Genomic DNA, 21487 nt, shown 5'->3' on the forward strand with positions numbered 1-21487 from the left:
GGAGCAGAGGAAGAAAAGGTGAAAAGAGTGAGATAAAGACAGACGTCAGTGTAATTCTATTACTACTATTATTATTATAGCAGCAGTTGCTGGCAACCGGGTGTTAATAGAGTTGTGTAAATCAAATGTGAATATAGCGTCCCTGTGCCTCAATCTTTTCTAAACCATCATTGATTTTTTTGCGGCTTTATTATTCATAAAAGTGGCAAAAGGTGTGTGTCGTTGGGACGAGGTGATAATTCAGTAACAATACACATCTGAGGACGAAATTATTAGCCATCCTATGAAAGTTTCCTTGTTTTAAAAGTGCTGTTAAACAGAGCAAATCATTTATTTACTTTTATTTTGGAGACTTCCATTATTTGAGTTATTTTTATTACACAAAACCAAAAACTAGTTTCAGTTTTAACTTGATTTTTAAAAGAGTGTTGCAGTTAAGCACAACATCATTGCACAACAGTGGTTTGTGTAGTTGTAGTTGAATCATTTAATTTCTGTGTGCAAAGTCAAATAATGGAAGTATCCAAAATAAAACACGGATGTTTGAAAAAGCTGTGTTAAACATTCTTTGCTCTGTTTAACAGCACTTGGGGAAATACCTTTGAAACAATGACATTTTCATAGGGGGCTAATAAAACATAATTGTCCTCATTATGAATATAACAATGGTTCAATATATATCAATATCATCTTTATTTGTTGTGGAACACGTAATTGCTTTGAATGTGTTGCCTCAGATTGACTTGTTGTGCAGAAGTACTTGTTGATTTCTGTCTATTAACAAGTTTCAAACCACAATTAACTGGTTTCCTCGACATTCAGCACCAGAACATTCAGTGCTGTCACTAAATACACCAATCTGGTAAATATTAAGATTTTAGAAATTTCCTTTGCTAAATGTTGGAGATTAACGCGTGTTTTCAGGATTTTTAAGTCTTCTTAACTGATGTACAGTTCGGCATTGTTCGGTTTGATTCTTGTGTTGGATCGATTTTGAATATTGACATGAAGTTGCGATTACGATATGATTCGTGATATCAGAGGGAATGGTCATTTTTAAATCATTATTCTCATTTTCATTTGAATAACCTATTTAAAATGATTACTGTGTGAAAGTTGTGCAGATCTGTGAGAAACAAAGATGTTCTTCAGTCTGCAGAATATGATGTGTATAGATCAGGGGTGTTAAGCTCATTATAGTTCAGGGGCCACATACAGCACAATTTGATCTCAAGTGGGCCGTAGCACTAGAATAATAGCACCATAACCTATAAAACAACAAGTACTCCAAACGTTTCCCTTTGTTTTACACTTAAGGAAGCATGTTTTTACAAAACATATGAACAAAACCTGACAAAACAAAACAAATGTACCATTTACACATGTGCATTCCAACTTACAGATCACAGTGAATCTACAAATGCAAAACCATTTATTTAAACAGGTATCTGGAACTGAAAAATGTAGTATTTATAGTATTATGATTATACATTTTCACAAATTCATACTGTGGGCCGGATTGGCCAGAACCGACCCACCAGAGGGTCCACAGGGGTGTCCTTACATTTGACACCCCTGGTATAGATTAGAAGACAATAATTAATCTAAAATGATATTTTGACACACATTTTGGCTTTGACAAATATTGCGCCTCCTGTGATTTGAAAATAGCAGTAGGCCGTCCTGCGATTTAGATAAAATTTAGATTCATTGTTCAGCGTGTTCAACATGAAAAGCAGAAAAAGAGAGTAGAGTCGAGCTGAGCCAAGCCATGCTGGAACTGTATAGTGGAGAGAGCGCTATAAGAAGCTTGTTAATTGGTTTCATTAAAAAGGCTCATTATGAAAATGTGTTGTAACATTTTCATAAGTGACATAAAATGTAATTCTCACATATACAAATTGGCATTTCTTTGTTTATATTTGAATGTAGATTGAGCTGACGAGAGTCAACATGTTAATGTGTGGCAAGTCCAATTGCTTATTGGCCCCAGCTCTGAACTGAAAGTTAATGAATTAGCAAGTTTCACAAATTGGTGAAATATTCATGTTGGGATTTTCTTTATTATGTGCAAACAGTGTGCTAATTAAAAAAAGAACTGAACTGCATAGACTCTGGACACTCAAAACTGATAGGACACAATCAGCTGATAATTTCACAAGAGGAGAAACAGTGCTGTGTTTGTCTTGTTGAACAGAACAAACACACACAGTGCTCTTGCTGTAATAAAATGGTTGTCGAGCTTTCTGTTTGCCTTATCTAACTAATGATTGTCAGCCAGAGGCACATGCTGACTTGGAAGAGTTAACTAGACAACAGCCATGACTTAAATTTGAGCCTTTTGGCTACATTTGTCACTTAAACGGGAAATGAAAACCCGCGACTGCCATGTCCTGTACATTAATTGCTGTGAGATGAGAGATATTAATGAGGACTCTCCTATTTCTTTTGATATTTGGAACCTGAACCTATTGGCACCCAGTCAAAGCTGTGGCAATTAATCAGTTTCAGTGTTTGTTTGTTTGTTTATAATTAATAGAAACTCAGATTTTTTCAGCTTATTAAATGTTAAAATTTTCTGTTTTCTTTGCTCCATATAACAAATAAATCATTAAAACAGAATAATGTTGGTGTGTGGACAAAACGAGACATTTGAGGACGTCGACATTTCAAGGTTTGGGAAACATTGATCAACATTTTTCAACCTTTTTTTGACGTTTTCTGGAGAATACGACGATTAATCCACTGATTAATCGATTACATTTCCTGGTTTTAATGGCTGTAGTCAACACTGCTAATAAAGCATGTTGTCAAATACTTTGATATTCATGACAGTAATTATTTTTTAATTAAAAATAATAATTAATAATTCATTAAAAAATAGATGGAATTGACATGCAATTTAAGAAGAAAACTCAAAAAGCCAAAGAACTACAATACTGATATAAATTAAAAACAAAGGCACCAACTGTATATTTAATACAATATTTAATACAGATCATAAACTGCTAAGATATGAATATGGTCCAGTTTTATATCGGGACCTAGCCTAAAAATATCAGGATGTTATTAATAAGCCATATCGCCCGGACTGAACAGAACAGACGCACGTTCAAAAAACAGCGTAGCAGCACAACTGACTTGAAGCGAACTGAATGAGTGTGAACACAGGAGGATGACTGAATGAGCAACAGGACAAGCGAGTGAACAAGTGAGTGTGTACAGTCATGGGATTGCATGTCGGCGCATGGTGTGTCATGGCCATTACCATGGAAGACTAGAGCCTGGGCTCGGGCTTTTTTTAAGCTTGACCTCACTGTGAGTCCACCACACAAATACGGACACACACAATCCACTAAGGGACCCCCCCCCCCCCAGGCTGCACACGCATGCAAGTCACCTTCAAGCGCTGACATTCGAAAAACTCCGCACGCTTTGTGCACGCGAGTGCGTGTGTGCATGTGTGTGTACTGTACGTCTGAGTCTGTTTGTCCGCCATCCTTGGAGAGCGAGGATGAGCGTGACTTCATGAACGCTGGCTGCTGATGAATCATACCGAACATAGTCTGTGTTTGCCCCGATGCAAATGTCTGTTTGCTTTGTTGGTTAGCCTACTTTGGAGGATGGTGGCGCAGTGTGTGCCCCATACTCGTACATCACATAGTTGGTCTTGCCTGAGCTGAGATACCATGTGGGGTGTCTTTTTTCTTTTTTTGTGAAACAGTGTAGTGTCCTTACAGCATAAGCAGTGGCCCCATTGATGTGTTCTGCACTATCATCTTTCAATTTGAAAGTTCTGGGGCTCAGTTCCTCTAAATACCATATATTATGTGCTTATTATCTGCTTAGTTTGTTTGCCAATAGGCAGAGGAGGTGATGTTTACTCCTCTCGCAGAACACACTCTGAAATCACTTACTCTGTTTTCACTCTTACTGAGTGTGCAAACAAAGGGCTTTGACCTTTTAGACCACGGAGCCAAGTGGTTAAGTTTCTTACACCATTTACATATATCTACACCTAATTATCCACTGTGTATAATTCATACTTGTACAAATTTTAGCAGCACTTTAAATGCACAGCGTGCAATTTCTGCCACTAGAGGCCTCTCAGTCAAAAATAATAGCAAAACACCGAGTTTGATGACATCGGTAGGCGACGTGGGACCTTGGGAATTGTTGTTTTGTTGTCTTGTTTGGTTTCCCCTGTGCGTTTGAGCTTCATGAGAAGAGCTTCATCTGCAGAACACGCAGCAAAGAGTAATGAGTGGTTGCAGTAGTTGCATTTATCATAAATTAGTGACACATGCATACGAAAAAAATGGGGAAAAAAAAGGTTAGACAACTAGTGGCATTGAATATTTCATGTAATGTTGCATAAGGAGTTGAGAGAGGCTAATGTAAGTACATTGCTCAACTAAACACTGAACATTAGTACTGTATCATTGGTTGTAGACATTATAATCCAGAAATCTCTTGGTTTTTCCCATATTAATCAAAAAAGGTGAAAAATCATGGGGAAAAAAACAATTTCAAACGACCTGCAACAGAGAAAGTAGCAAGTCATTACACTTATATTCAGATTATCAACATGGCTCTATAGTTACTCCAACATTCACACTCTCCTCTGACCATCAGTCCCACAGGTGACAGATTTCTTGTACACTTGAATAATTATTTTTTGTAAATAAATACTAAATAGATGAATAACATATCATCCTTGTGGTTGCCGTTGTGTTGTGTTTGTGCCTCATCTCTCTGAGACAGTTGTTTGTGTATTTGTGTAGTATGTCTGTATACGGTTACTGTGCGCAAATGCATGTGCGACTGTGTGAGTTGCCAGGCAGCCGAGAGCACAAGCCAGGGCTGAGGGGTCAGGAGCAGTCCACCGGGACACCCTGACCCCCTGACCTCTATTCCATAACTCTTTGCTGCTGTGGAAGACATAAAAGGAAGACATAGTCAGACCTTATAGGATGTGATTGGTCCTGCCTCGCTCTCTTAAAACCCTCCGGATCCTTGATACTTGTCGTCGGGGGGAAAGCGGGGAATACAGAGGGCGAGGGATGCGGGGGTTTGATTTCATGGGCGGAAAACGTTGAAAACATGACTGGGTTTCCTACAAACGGTGTTGACATATATGTAGCAGAGGTTATTACTGTATTTCCCTGCCTCTGAGAGACTTCTCATTTTCTCCTACTCTCTGTTGGTCTTCTTTTCCCCTTCAATCCATCCAGTGTATGTGTCGGAGGGATAAAGGTCGTCTTTTTGTCATCAAAACCCCAGATTAGTTTTGCCTCGGTGCATCTGACTCTCTTCTTTATCACTGTGGCCAGAGGAGCCACAAGGTTCAGCTCACCCCTCTGCCAAGTAATAACTCCTACCAGCTACTATTCCATTCTTCGCCGCTATCTCCTACACTACTATTACTACTCCATTCTGGGGTGTGGGGGATTATTTTCATGGCACCGTCTTTATTGGGCTACATAGTAAAGACTGGCAGGAAAGTGTGGAGCAGGAGAATGTGACATGCAACACATACCATGAGCTGCGATCAAACTGACAAAGTTGTAATTGTTGCTTCAGTCCGCCCAGACCGGGAGTGGAGTGTAAAAGCACTGCTGACAGCATGTCACAAGCCCGTGTGGGTTTTATTTTAATATTTCTGCACTGATGTGGTTTCAGGGGTTCTGTAACTCGATGACTTGAGGATTTCAGTGAAAGTCAGTTTGGCTAATGTTGCGGCAGACTAGTAAAAGACAGTGAATTGAAGTGCATTGTTGAAATGTTGCCTCTGGCGTCTGCACGCAAAAAAAAGAAGAAGAAAGAAACGGCTGCGAGTCAGACAGAAAGCGCTGCCAACGGGGGGAACGGAGATCTTCTGAGGATTACGTAAATGCGGCATGTGATTTAGACGCACACTTGGCGACATGCATGAATGCAGTGTAAGATGATTACGCTGTCAATTAGGGAATATGAATTAGCCCACACCCTCTCCAGTCTCAGAGGGGTTTGTTAACCTTTCTCCCCTCCGTGTAAACACTGGCTGTGCTCTGCCTCCAGTTGCAAAGTCTTTATGGGGTTGGAGCTGAACATAGGTCAGCAGGCGTACATCAGGATCAATGATGTTCTTTAAAAAATGAACACATAATATTCTTTGGTCATGTTGATAATAGGGATGGCTCAATGTCAGTTGATCAATAATGATATCACAATGCAAACTTTTTTTACAAATTACACTCATCTGTTTTGCTTTTTTCTTAAAATAAGTTGACAAGATCACTGCAGTGTGGTTGACATGTTAATTCCTAAAAGGCCCATTTATTCTACATTTTTGTCTCTTTTATGTCCTAAACGTTACCTCCAAACATACCTCTGTGCACCTCTTGCGTTGGAATGGACGTTACACAATACTTCCTCTAGAGGGCAGTTGCAGAGTTGCAGGCACCAATAAACTAGCGACTGTTGAAGAGGTTATTGTGTTGTGCGTGATCCGACATAGAGAGAAACACAAGCGAATTTAGCATCGGTGGAATCGTGGAGACTTTTCATCGTCCTAGACTTTTGATAACTTGCTCCGCTGGAATTAAACATACCTGACTTTTTCCTGACTGATTGGACGATTGACTCTATACTGCCCCCCCACGATTTCCGATGGTATTGCTCCATTTTGCCGGTCGTCGTGCGCTCTCGTGTGATGACCGACGATATCAACGCAGAGTATGGATGAAAGGTTCCGTCCATTCGGACACATTTGTTGTGCACAAGTGAAGCATGCATGTGGTATTTAAGGCTTTTGGATGAGTTCTAAAGATCCATTACTGTGATGTTAACCAGTATCAGCTCATCAATTCATTATTAAGTTTGATTCATTTATGATTTCAGATACCTAGTGCAGTATTAACCCCTGCATCCAAATTTCCACTCTGCCTCATGACAACAAAAACAGAACATGTCGACTCCTTTAATAGCACACACCATTGTTAGCTGAGGCTCGATACGGTTGGAATCAAGCACAACACTGACGACATGGGCCTTAAGCTTTGTCTGGATCCTGTTAAAGAACCATGACAACAACATACTGGTAAATTTAGCTCCGATTTAGCCTCTTGGTTTATTCTCCTTCGACGACTGAGGCAGGAGGAAATGGGTTGCACAATTTATGTGGAGGTAGTACCTTTAAAAAGTTCACTTTTAAAAATACTGTAGTTTAAAGAAAGCGTGTGATGGATGTTAAAGAACGACTGCAGTCTGTCCTCACTGAATAAGGAAGTAGGAGTCTTTTGGCTGCCATTAATGTTCATTAGGGAATAGTTTTTTTTCTAATGATTATGTATTCCACAGACTATTAATCTTTATCAAGGTAGAGGTGAGAGTTCATTTGATAGCTTGTAAAAGAAATAGTCCTATAAGCTTTTTTTAGATGGAAGCGAATTAAAAAAAGGCAAAGAATATGTTAAAATACACTTGTGTCTTCTTTCTAAAAGATTCATTGTAAAGGATCTTTAGAGACAATGAATGAGAGTGAAATGGAAACGGCTTCATCAAAAGCTTTCAGAGATCTCCAGTGGACAGATTATAATCTGTTTGTTTAATCTGTGCAGAACACGAAGAGTAAAACTGGCAAATTGCGGTTTTTATATGGGGTTATGCCCCGCACTCTTAGGTGCCATCGCTCCCTGGAGTTACAGTGAGGTTGCCAGGCAACCGGTGGAGACTCGGATCAGCTTACTGGCTCCTGACGGTAACCTGATGCAGAATATTGAATGCAGACACAGAAAATGTGCATTTTTTTTGGGGGGGGGGACGTTGACCTCTTCCTACATTTGTATTCCTGTGTGCGTTGAATGAAACCATAACATGTCAGCAGTTCTTTGTCTCTGATAAAGGAACATTTGAGCGTGTAATAATGGGCGAAAGCTTCAATGAAAGTTCGTTTTTAATCAAATCATCAAATTTAAGAATTATTGTACATTCAATTTTCAGATACCAATAAATCCACTGATATCGTAGTATCTGCTGTCCTCTATAATAACAGTGATATCAATGAGTGGACGTTTGTTTCACTTGCAGAGTCTGGAGAAGCTACAGTGTTCAGCACAGTTGCCACAGTAATTTTCAGCTTTTGGTTCCTGTCAGATTCTTGTGAAGGCTATATTCATCACAGCATAATAATAGGAATCGTCTGACTTAAGTGTACCAATCACCCACTGTTGGAGAATGGGGCTTTGAATGGTGGAAGCCATTTACTCTAATTGAACGGTGTCGTTTAAAACCCCTGATATGGGGATGCCGAGTGAAAACAGAACCAGTGTGATGCTGAAGGTTTGAGCCGCGTAGCTTGCACATTATGGTATGCACAGGCACTTAGATGGAGAGTGAGTGTGCTTAAAAGACAAATGGTCAGAGTATACTTGCACACACACACACACACACACACACTAAGCCAAATGTGGACATGCCAAACAGAGATGAACACAAATGACAACAAAGCAGACAAACACAAAAGAGATCCAGAGAATGAAGAAGACAAGGAGAATTGCAAAGTCCCATCTGTCAGACAAATGTGAGGATGCTTTTTTACACACACACACACACACACAGCAGCCGTCATTTAGTCTGAACTTGAGCGATATCTGCCTTTGTCCTTTAGCAGTTGGTCCTGAGGGGCCGCTGCTGTAGGAGTTGCATGAAAGTTTGTTTAGAGCTGAGCGAGTGTGTTAAGCTTTACGAGAGCCCATGGGAGACGTGGTGGCGCGCGCACACACACACACACACACACACACATTCATCCGCTCATACACACCCAGGCACGAGGCTTGGGCGGCAGCTCGTGCTGGCCCCAACCAACAGTGAGGAGTTTGTTGTCATAGCAACAGTAAAATGAGATGACTTTACTGTCAGCCGTAATGTTTCATGGCCCTCTTGCCGCTATGGCAACATAACAAGGAGGAGGAAGAAGGAGAGATTGAGAGAAAGAGAGCATCAAAGCCGTCGCTGCATTCCGCCAGACTCCTACCAGGAACAATGTCACCGTGATGCCCTCACTTTCTTTCTAAGACGAACACACACATGCACACACACACACACACCATGAAAAGCCTGTCAAACACTTGTATAAATACACACATCTCGTCTGTCAAACTCCCTTCCACTTCGCCCGTCCCTTTGATTGCGCGTTCACTATTTTCAGCCGCAGCGTTATTGTCACCAGGGCAATTTGAATTCATTACGCTCAATGTCAATATTTGTGCAACAATGCTGAACCTCGCACAGGTACCGCTTGTTGAATGAGCGCGTGCGAGCTGTCAGAAAGTGTGAGCCGTGTGAGAAGTGTAGAGCAGATCAAAGACGTGCGGCTGTGCAGTGAGTCGGAATCGAGCGGCGGGGCGAGCAGAGGCTGGTCGACTATACGCGGAGCAACAGTGCAGCAGCTATACATCACAATTCTATATTTAGCTCAGTCCTTCCACTACAGCCTATCAACACTGTTAAGCAGAGTTATCTGCGCTGGTTTAAAAAAAAAAAAGACGATGGGAAGAAGAGGAGACGGAGAGATGCGTGGATGCGCGACAGACACGGAGGAGGAGGAGGAGGAGGGGGAGAAAAGAAAGGAAAACAGCAGCAGCAGCAGCAGCATCGAGAGAGAGGAGCTGAGTTGTTATGCTCTGTTGCCATGGTGACATGGCGGCCAGAGCTGCAGCGAGCTGACAGTTGTCACGGCACAGCGGGTTGCCATGGGTGACAGCTGTCAGTCAATCACGCAGAATGAGGGGACAGATCGGCTGATGATCACCTTGGATTAGAGAGCGATCGCGCCACACAGACAGAAGCACGAGGCCAGACAGACACAATATATCTGGACCTTATTCATGTCCTAATGCTGGTCCTGGTCTCTGCGTGCTGTGTGTGTGTGTGTGTGTGTCTGTGTGTAGGCACATTTTTAGTACACATCTGTGTATGCTTTTGCATCTGTGTACATTCTTTTTCCGCATATTCTGTGGTGTGCATGTAAATTTAGGTTCAAGTCCGTGTTTGTTTGTGAAAGTGAGTGAGAGAGCACCCATGCATCCACATGGAAACACAACTTTCACAGTAAACATGGCATCATTTCAAGAATGTCTTCATGGACGATTCAAAACACTGAAGTGTATATGCCAGGCCTGTATGTGTCGCTGTAAAATCTGTATAAAAAAACTGTAAAAATGGAGAAGAAGAACACGGAGCCTGCACATGAAGCTAACGAGGTGAAGCATGAGAGTTGAGCGGTGGGACTGTGACATCATTGTTTTGACAAACTTGTGTTTTGGTTGATTACACGAAAAAAAAAGGCAAGGGTGGTGTTAGTGAGATTTCTTCACGCTGATACGATACAAAAACCATCACTGGTTCCTGTGGTGATCCCATGTGTGCGTTCAGATTACCAGCCGCGTTGTCCAAATCGCTCCAGATCAGATTTGGACAGTTCCACAAATGTGCATTCATAACCTCTTGCATGCGTCAAGAACAACAACAACAACAACAGCAGCAGCAGAAAACGCCATACTTGTGACACCACTCGGTATTGAAGTGGAACTTAAGTAAGATGAGATAAGATGTTCTTTTATTGATCACACACGGGGGAAATTTAGAAATGGGAGCCTTTATAGCGGATACATGAGCGAGAGTTTGCTTCAGAGGACGTCACTCTCCCACATTGTTGTTGGATTGTGCAGCTGTTTTTGAAGATAGCATGGATTCTGATACGACGCTTCTCGCTCCTGTTGCATTGGCCACGTATGAGGTACATATGTGACCTCGGACCACATACAGAAGTGACACAACTCTGATTTGAAAATTTGAATTTGACGATCGGGGAAAGAAAAATGTAATTTGAGCCCGATCAACCGAAAACATCAGATACAAGTCGCTTCACCCCTGTAATCTGAACGCAGCCTATTTGTGTCCAGATTTACAGGGTGAGTGGAGCAGATTACATTTCTGCTGCAGGGGCTGCCTCGTTCATCCTCACCACAGCTGTTTAGGCGAGAGGACAATCAAAGGCCTGGTTTGTGAGGCTTCTGATTATGGTGTGATACCCAGAACTGTTCCCCTTCAATTACCACACTCTGCCTGCATCTAATGAGTGCAGCATTGCTCTTATGTTAAGAGAATAATGGCCTGATTAGACTAGGGACGGACTTGAACTCGCACTCCTAATTTGTTTCTTTCTTTTCTTGGCAAATCTCCCAGTCGTGATCGTCTCTGGTCACAGATCCCGCTGTGCAGCTGGGGCCAACAGTGGAGGTTTATTTTGCTCTCAGTCACAGCTCCAACCTTGACGAGATGTGGACAACGCCACAATCAGACCTTTAACAGCATTCACATGATATGACAGCAACTCCATGTCATTTTGCTGGTACGCCAGTAATTAGGGGGTTGTAGTACAAGGCAAGAATTCCTCAGCCGATGAAGCACTAAATTTGCCGTCCCAGACAGAACTGGATGGGAAGCCCCAGAGATAAATGATGATCTAATGCAACATAATTCAGAATGTGGTCAAAATGTGGCTGCCTCCCTCTGGCCTTTAACTGAAACAATGGTTTAATGTGAGAAGCCAACTGAATTACCCAAGATGACCTTGTTTCTTTTTTTCTCTCTCTCTCTCCCTGCTCCTTTTCTTACCCATTCAAAACCCTACCTCTCTGCCTCTCTTTGTCCTCCCCCCTTCCTTTCATCCAGGTGTGAGCCCTGGGCTGGATGGGACCCACCATGCCCCCCAGTAAGAAGGCCCAGAGCCCCAGTAGTGGAGCCAGTGCCTCGCAGGGCATGAGCCCGCCGTACCGGCAGGGGGACGCCGCCACGGCAGCATCAGAGGCGGAGGCAGCTGACCTCTCCCTGTCCCTCTCTGCCTCCTTCTCCAAGGCTGAGGACGAGGAGCTCACCAGCCTCTCCTGGCTCCACGAAAGCACGGACCTCCTCAACAGCTTCAGCCACTCAGGGCTGCGTAGCGTCTCCCCTCTACAAGACCCAGGCGGTCAGCACCCGCGCTCGCCCTCCTCCTCGTCTCCCTCCCCAGACGACCCCCTGCTCGGCGACGCACACTCGGCGTACGACTTGGCAGCAGGGGCGAACAGGAAACCGCCGTACTCCTTCAGCTGCCTGATCTTCATGGCCATCGAGGACGCGCCAAACAAACGACTGCCCGTTAAGGATATCTACGGCTGGATCCTGGAGCACTTCCCATACTTTGCTAACGCCCCCACAGGCTGGAAGAACTCGGTGCGCCACAATCTGTCACTGAACAAGTGCTTCAAGAAGGTGGATAAAGACCGGAGCCAGGTAAAGATGCCAGCAGTCGAGTAGAGAAATGTTGAATCACACTGAATTCAACTTTTAACAGCTTTGTATCAAACCTCAGTAACAAAAAAAAAAGATTCTTCACTTCCTTCAGCATTTTTTATTATGTTCATATATTTGTCTTGGCAAAATAATTTAAAACTCCACAGCAGTGCTTTAGTGAAGAACATTTCCGGCTGTAGTCTGTAACAGAATTCAAGAGAAAAAAACTTCCTTTGCCTGGCTGTGAAGAGCACTTCACTCAAAACGAGACTGTAAAGACAAGAACACTTTGTCCTTTTGTCGTTTTAATTTCATCAGAGCAAAAAAATAAAAGAAGAATATCTGATAACTGAAACACTGACCTCCAGCACGTGGCAGAAAAACTGTAGTTTATCCTTCTAAACATGCTGTACGGCGTCATATTCAGGAACAGTGGAACACTCGGGGCTGAGCTGCAGCTTGTCCTGTCACTGTGTGAAACTAATTAACATAACTTTGATGTGTCAAAACATAGTTTAGTTTTGTGGGTAAGTGGCGTTTAAATATCCCAATATTGAGGCTTTTATTTCATAGTATAATAACTTTGTTTTTTCTGAAGTTGTTAAAGGTGCGGTGTGTAGCAATTAGTGACATCTAGTGGTGAGACTACAGATTGTAACCAAAGTAGAACTCCTTTACTCAAACTATTTCCTTATCCAAGTGCATCAGAGAACTACGGTGGCCTTTGCATTCCAGAAAGGATCTTGTGTAGTGATGTAGCTTTAAAATATAAAAAGCTATAAAAAACATTTTTTAAAAGGCAATTCCACAGTCTACAAACCCTTCTAAATGCTAAACTTTAATATATTTAATATGACATTTTAATATTAAGATATTTATGTTTTGAAGATGTTCTTTTTTACAAAAATCATTTATTCCATTCTTTGATGGAGCGGGACACATGAATTCCCCCCAAATTCGAGCTGCGACACTAAAGCAGCATATTTTAAATGTCTTCCTCAATCACATTCTCAATCCTGACAGGTAAAATTCCTCCGCCTGCCGCGAGGTAAATACAGGCCCATTTTTCATTAAAATCAATCACGTGTGCGGTTATAACTTATTTCACATCCAGACAGTTATCAGCCGTTCGCAGACATATCCCACTTGAAGCCTAACTTATTCCGTATTTTGTCTACAGCTGTACCAGAATCGGCCTTATCAATAGTTGATGATTTTCCTTGCTTTCATACTTCTTTTTTTCACTCTGTCATTCTGAGCTTTCCCCCCGGTGGGAACAGCGTTTCACTTCTGATTTAAGTCTCGATGCAGCCTTTTCATACCGCCTTTCTCATCTGGATATTCTCTCCATTAAAGACTCGGGGTAAACGGGGAGCAAATCCCTCACTCAATTAGTGCTAAATTAATACTGGAGGATTTAATAACACAGATGCCAGCAGACTTCAGATTTCATCTTGCCTCGGGGTGCTGGGGGTGGGGGTGTGGTGGGTGGGGGGGGAGACAAACAGCGAGGACCAGGACTATTGCTTTGCATGTTTAGCTGATTGTAATTGTACTGAAGGATATGGGAGCATTTTATGCTTTTCCTTGACCGGCATGTGAATCTCTTCCTTTTGAGTGAGCTGTGTGTTAATGTGTGTGTGCGTGCATGTGTGCGTGCATGCGTGCGTGCATGAGTGAGTGCGTGCGTGTGTGCGTGCTCACAATCCCTCACGCTATGCTGTCATCTGGCCCTTGACTACGACGGCACAGAGTTTCTCTTGTATACATATCTCCATAGTAACTAGGTTGCAGTTGACATAAAAGTATGCTGTTGCTGTAGCAACAGGAAAACTGATTTGGCTTTACTGACTTAGGTGTGTGTGTGTGTGTGTGAGCTTTGAGAGGACACTCATTTGCATTAAACATTCCCTTACTTTATACCTTATCCTTACAACAACAAAAAAAAACCCAAATCTAATTCCCATCTCGACCCTAAAACCAAGTCTTCACCCTCAAACCTGTCCTCACAAAGATAGGACAACAACGTATGTGTGTGTGTGTGTGGAGCAGCATGTGTAGAGGTGATTTTGGCAAGGACACCCTGTCTTGTCTTCTGTCACTGCACACCATTTAAGACAGCACAATAATTAACCCTTCAAATCGTTTCCCCTCTCTCTCTCTCTCTCACACACACACACACCAGCAAACAAGTGCGCACATACGTGAAAGCGCACACACATGCGAGTATGCATGAACGCTTAAAAAGGACTCACACACACACACACACACTCGCAGGAGAGCTGAGTGTAGAAATGAGGGCACATCTCTGCAGACTCCTACTCTACCTGCCAAGTGTTGAGCTTTATCTGAAGCTGCAATTACAGAATCTCTGTAATTTTAGTAAGACTTCCGTTCGGAGCTTTTTCGCCGAGAATCCCCGCACACGAATCCTCTCTCTCTCTCTCGCCGCTTTGCTTCGTCCTCTTTTTACCTGTTTATGTCGTCGTGGATGTGTGTGCGTACAATTACAGGGCCTCGGGTCTTTGTCTTCACGCTGCATTATGTTCCCCTCATTGTTCGCCGTGGTAAAAGCAGAGACGCAGGGAGGCAGTTTTTGGTCGCGCACAGGTTAAGTTATTGTTGTGAGGGAGAGACATGGGGATGGAGAGATTAAAACAACAAAAAGTGAGGAGACATGGCTGACTGTGAACACACCAAATCATATTTCCATCAATTTACAGAGGTGGAGATTAATATGACAGTGGCCTATTTGTTCCAGTGACTGTATTTCTGGGTCATATCCAGGCAGATGAGGATTAGTTCAGAAAAAGCTCGCCGTTGTGGGTGTGCGCGCATGTGTGCACGCATGCACGCGCGCGCGTGTCAGCCTTTGCTTGTGGGAGTGCAAACTTGTGAGAGAGTGCGAGTCCCACGGTTGCCATGGCTTTGTTTACAAACAGGATTCTTGACTGCGCTGAATGACATGCCTTAATGACAAGTGTTGTGTCGTAAAAGCACAGCGCGCACGCGCCCGTGCACGTACACGCGCGCCGTGATATATCTCTCAAAGCCTCTTATGAAATCACAGCAGAGAGAACAGGCAGTTTTGTAATCTAAGACTCACTATGAAGTCTCTCCGTGTTGCACTTAAGTGTGTCACCTCCAACTTGACCTTTCCCTGTTCAGACGAGAGGCGTCCTCCTCGTGCGCTTGCTTGCGTGAACTGCAGCAGGCGAGGTGAGCTGAGGTGAGCTGAGGTGAGCTGAGGTGACGTCGTGTCGTCTCACTGATGCTTTGTCGTTGCTGTGCATTCATCATCATTTTTGCGTGTCAAATTGCGTGTCTGCTGTTCACAAAGTAAGGCACAAATTGTTGTTTTTCTCTCAGACTTTGGTCATAGTGTAATTAACTGACTTCTTACCACCACCGTGTCTGAGTGACAACATTACCACATGAGAAATATGCAGCCAGGAATATAATTAATTATTTAGGAGCCAAACAAATATATGCTAATGTCGCTTCATGCCTGCAACATATTGACCCACATCAAAATGGAGATATGTTAATGTGTTTGCAGCCTGGTCTGCTGTTTCACATTTGCCAAAAAAAAAAAAAGACCTAATGCTGTTTATTTATTTATTTATTTACTTTTAACAAAAAAAAAAAGAAGCAGACTACAGACTGTGGCAGGCATTTTAATTTGGTTATTTTTCCTCCTCTGTGTAGTAACATGTTTGTCTCTCTATCCGTGACTCATGAATATGAAGACGAGCCTTGTTGTTTGGTACCATAACCAGCCAAAAGGAAACAATTTAAACTCCCGTAGGACTGGCACTTGGTGTACTTGGAGAACTTTCCCAAATGTGAAAAGAAAAAAAAGAAAAAGATGCCACAGACAAACCAAAGAAGCAGCAAAACCACAGTGAGTGACCTCACTGGAATTAATTGCGCAGTGACAGCATATATACGAGTTTGTTGCCACTAATGTGTCACATACATCGCAGGCGTCCTTTTTTTTTTTTTTTTTTGCTTTCTGAATCATGTGAATTGTGAAGACTCGGGGTAAGACTCGACCTGCCAACTTCTCCTTCGTATTCCATCTTTGAGGAAAACAGAACCTTATCTGTGACTCGCCTGCAGTATCCAGTGGAAAAAACTGAAAAGTAAAAAAAAGAAAAAAAGAAATGAAATCTGCAGGAGAACCAGAAAGTAGGGCAAGCGTTGAGCTAAATTAAATCCACATGCAAGACAGGTTTGTGGAAGAATAGTCGATTCATAACACCTGTGGCAGAAATTTCCACATTTTACCCTGCGCCTGTTGTCCAAGCAGCGTGTTACAGGCCTCGCTTGTCTGAGAGTGTCTTTGTTGTCAAACGGTCTTCAACGAGAACAGAACCAGCACAAAACAGCAACTATATCAGAGGAAATACCCCCCCGCACGCATCTGTTTCTCCTCTTTTCAGAAACTCAGCGTTCAATTGTGCCATTTGGAACATTTGTATCCTCTAATCTGCACTGACCGTATACGACGTACTGTATAGCAGTGCTTCTATGCCATTAATCCTGTGTTTATCTGTAAATGTGCAGTAGGTAACGATAGATCCCGGGTATCATCGGGGGTTAATCGGGCTTAAACACAGCTAAGGTCGGTGCTTTTACTCCATCTGTGGACGTTTATGATAAAATTACAGTTTTCATTAGTCGCATAGGTTAAGTCACATGGTGGACACTGACTGTTGGGATCACGCAGTGGATTATTATTAAAGTGTTAAAGCCGCTGTTGACAGGATCACTGGAAATCTAGTTGATTGTCGAGTTTCATCTCTGGTTGTGAAAGTACTCTGGTTTTTTGGGGACCGTGGGACTGAGGCTCTCTGTCCTGAGCTGCTCTCATCAGACGAGCACAGACAGACGCACCTGACAGATGACTCGAGGCAGTCCCTCCATCTCTCCCCACTCTCTGTCTGCTGCTGTTTAGCATTCCCCCCCCCCTCGTTTTTTATTTTTTATATACAGTTTATTAACCGTTTAACATCTAAGTCTCAAAATGTCAATCTGGACCTTTTTTGCTTATTTTAAGCAGAAAATGTCCTGTGATGAAGTGCTATTGCCTAGTTTTCCAGAATAACTTTCAATATCTGGCAGTGATTTACAGTTCACTGCATATTAAAATAGTGTATTAACCCTGTAAAGCCTGGCACAAAATTCAACATTTTTGGAACTGAGATGTTTATTAAACTTTGTAACGAATTCCAAAGAAAAAAATGGCCATATCATTTTGTTTATGAGATATTTTTTGTTTACATTCGGCGTTTTTGGCAATGTTTTGCTCACAACAATGTTCATTTGAATAAAAAAAAAAAAATATTGTGTTTAAAAAAAGGGAAATAATTGATCGTGTTGACAAGATATAGGTCTCAGAAACCTGTGAAGCAATTATGATACAAACGGCTTTATAGGGTTAACAATTTAAAATGAAGAAAAACAAAACGTTTTATTAAAAAAAAACAAAAAAAAAACACAGATACTTGAACACCAGATTTTGCATGTTAAATTTGAAATTTGAACAGTACAAAACATATTTAAAGTTAGTTTTTGTCTCAATGTGTAAAACTAGCCCAAAAAATTGAAACTATGTACAGACGTTTTTCCCACTTTTTCCCTTTCTGGCGACAAAGACGCAACAGAGTGAGTGAAATAAACGGCCGTAATTTTTCCGATACCACGCGTCGTCTGCGATATGCTCGGTGTTAAAGGGTTAAAATGTATCTACATAGCTCAAATGATGACCACAGTGTAGCAGCCATGTGCATTCCTCACTCACATTCTGGTCACATGACGTTGGTGGAACACGTCTCTCTTCACAGCTTGTTTTCTGTTTTTCTTTGTCTGAAAACTGATCACAGATGACTTTTCCGATCACTAGTGATTTTGACCGATACCTATATGAACAGTACTGTGTGAAAGTCTTAGTCAACCATTGCATTATAATGATGTCTCAATCTTTTTATTGGACCACACCCAGAAAATACAGGAAACATGAAAGCAGTGTTAAAATAACACTTACACTTGAACTATAGCACGACCCTGACTCTTTTAAATCTGGAGTGGAACCCGAATTAATGTTTATCAACAAATATCTGCTGTGAGAAAAAGGTTATTAGGAGCCTACATGAAGTAAATAAGTGTTTTTCTCTCTCTCAGATCACTTCGCTGACATATCGTCCAACAGTGATTGATAAATAATGCCAAATCCTCCTGCTCCTGTACCTTTAAAACATGATTTTCTGCTTCATGTCACTGATCTGTCACTTTCTGCAACACTCATATTATGTCAAATAAGTGACAAATAGCGCGTTAGGTGTGGTACATTTATGACACCCGGAGGACAAATCCTGTTGACTCCTCTTCTGTTGGCGTTGAAATATGGGACAGGAATTCATATTCTCCTCATTATCAAGTGTAGAGAACTATCTGGTATCAGGGGGGTGAAGAGAAAAAAAAATGATTATTTCAGCATTACTGTGTGAAAACAATAGAGGTAAAATTGTATTAAAATTCAAAATCTATTAGGGTTTACAAAGGTTTTGAAACTGATTTTAAAATGATTTTAACCCTGAAGGCGTTTCATGACATAGAGTGTTTAAATGGAGAGGGAGTTGTGTGCTCTCAGTATTGATTGTTAATGTACACTACATGTGAAATGATATATAAATAATGCAGTCAGGAATGCAGTAGCAGTAATGCAGTGCTAGTCTCGAGGTCAGCGGCAGCAGGACTTTTTAATATCTCCTATTTCCAAGGGAGACCAGCCCCCACAGCTTATATAACACAGGAAACAGATGTTGGCAACACGCAATCATCTCTCTCTCTCTCTCTCTGTGTCTCTCTTTTGTCCTCTCTCTTCCCCTTTTGTCCTCTTCACACGTGCCATGTCCTAACTCTTACGTTTGTTTTCTCCATCACAAAGAGAGACACCTGCACTTTTTACCCGCAGACCTTCCGCAGTTTTTTCTGCGCGACTGCATTTCACATCAAAACTACTACAGACTCGTGTAGTGACACAGATACATACAATTAAATCACTTTTGAGTGTAGGATTTGCTTAAACTTGCAGTTTTCCAGTCCAACGCTGTCTCTATTCACTTTAGGTTTCACCGTGTAGGAGGTATTTATTTAAGAAGGAGTTGAGAATTATTTGTTCTTTAATTCTGCTTGTCGGCTCCAGACATGACTTTTTTTCCCCCAGTATGTGCTGCAGAATAAACACATTATCCACCTCGGAGGAGTAAAACCTCACTGAAAATAATAGAAATGTAGATGTAGAGTGTTGAGGTGGATGTCCAGACTGTGGCGTGACTCTCACCTGCTTTGGTGCTCAAAGAAGTACACGTTTCAAAGTCTGTATCAAAGTTCAAAAACCCCCTCAGAAAAACTTAAAAACCCCATCCCTGACCTCAGATACGTTTTTTTTTCTTTTTTTTGTGCCAATCGATTCGGAGACACGCTGCCTTGTTCTCAACTTTGTGAATTTGTCAGAAAATGAAAAGTCCATTTCACCTCCTCTTGCTTCCAGATGATGCCTGTTTCCAAGGCGACTGCTATAACCCAGATGACAGACCCTTTCTGTGAGCTGTGCCCTGTGATTGGCTTGCTGACAGTGGTGTGTGTGTGTGTGTGTGTGTGTTTAGCCTTTTGATTGGTTGCTTGGCTGGCATAGGCAGACAGAGATTCTGAGCAGGGTATTGATTTAATCGGCTGGCAAGCCCGGCAGACAGTTGGTGCACGTGCACACACACACACACACATTTATACAAACGGTTGGCAGGCTCGAGGTGCAAGGGGAAATTTGGCCCAGTGGGGGTCACCTCTGTGGGAGCGATTGTATGTGTGTGTAATATCATGCTCTCCAGGAGAGGCGTTGCTGGCAGTAATAGAAGCACTCCCAGGAGCAGACCACGCTGGGTAATATCACACTCCCCAGGGAACTCCACACACACACACACACACACACACACACACATGCACACATGCACAACAAAACACAGTGCATATGGCCTGTGTTCAAAATGAATGACATACTAATGCAAAGATCCAGACGGGGGGGACACAAATCATCCGTCCACACATGTGCTTTTATCGTCTTGCAGATCTTACAAGGTCAGGTGATGGGGTGAGGGGTGAGGGGCACGTTAGGACACGCTGGGAAAAAAGAGAGGCTCTGGTTGTCTTTCATGAGAAACAGAATACAAGAGGAGAGGAGAGGAAAGAAGTGGGGGGGAAAAAAAGCAGGTACTGGGCATAAACGTGTGGGTTAATTAAATCCAATATTTGGAAGCCTGCAGCAGTACAAGTGGAGCAGCAGATATCCGTGCTTTTAATTAGTCTGTCTTTGAAATGATACTGACAGTAATGTGTCGTACAATTTCACTTGATATAGTTTGGTATATAAACTGCATGTGTGCGTGCGTAGAAGAGAAATACTTTAAATGACAATAGGAATCCGCGTATAAAAATGACATTTCTTGGCATCAAACAAACTATTTATTCAGCAAATAAGTTCATCAAACTGTTCCGAACTAAACAGTTTTAAGTTTAGTTTTCAACTGAAGTGAATAATGACTCCAAATGACTTCTCCTTACAAACTATTTATCAATTTCTTCGGACTTTAAAACATCCATGATTTAAGTTACACTTGTTTTAGTTAAAGTACAGAGAACGCTGTGGCACTAGCTACTTCTTATCTCCACATAATAGACTTGATTGGGTTTTACAAGGTGTTATAAGAGGTGCAATGTCCTCTCATTTTACTATATACAGTATGTACACAGCAGCCACTTTATTAGGCACACATACAATGACAGGAGTGGCACTCGGTGTGGTCTCTGTGCTGCTTTAAGGTTAAATGTGTGGCACAGTCAGAGATGGTCCTCTCTCTGTGCCTCCGTGGCTATTTGAGTTCCTTTTGTGAGGTCATTCTTCTCTGACCCCCGGTATCAACAGTTCTCTGGGCATTTACTGGAGATTTTCTTCTTTTCTCTTTCCAGACCCGTGCTCTGTAAACACTAGAGATGGTTTTGCTGAAATACTCAGACAATCCTGTCTGGCAGCATCAACCATGCCACATTCACAGTCACATAGCTCATCTCTCAGCCCCACTCTGATGTTTGGTTTGAGTGTCAGCAG

The 21487-nt window shown here is 42.1% G+C and overlaps 1 protein-coding gene across 1 annotated transcript in view; it reads left to right on the top strand.

Moving 5' to 3' along the window:
- Positions 1 to 21487, top strand: part of ches1 (checkpoint suppressor 1) — a 68123-nt gene that overhangs the window by 21029 nt on the left and 25607 nt on the right. The window contains exon 2 of the mRNA XM_058613447.1: positions 11719 to 12318. Coding sequence (XP_058469430.1) covers positions 11737 to 12318 — 582 coding nt within the window. The 5' untranslated portion in view covers positions 11719 to 11736. The remainder of the gene's footprint in view (positions 1 to 11718; positions 12319 to 21487) is intronic.

This window comes from Solea solea, chromosome 17 (genome assembly GCF_958295425.1).
Source record: "Solea solea chromosome 17, fSolSol10.1, whole genome shotgun sequence".
Classification (NCBI taxonomy): domain Eukaryota; kingdom Metazoa; phylum Chordata; class Actinopteri; order Pleuronectiformes; family Soleidae; genus Solea; species Solea solea.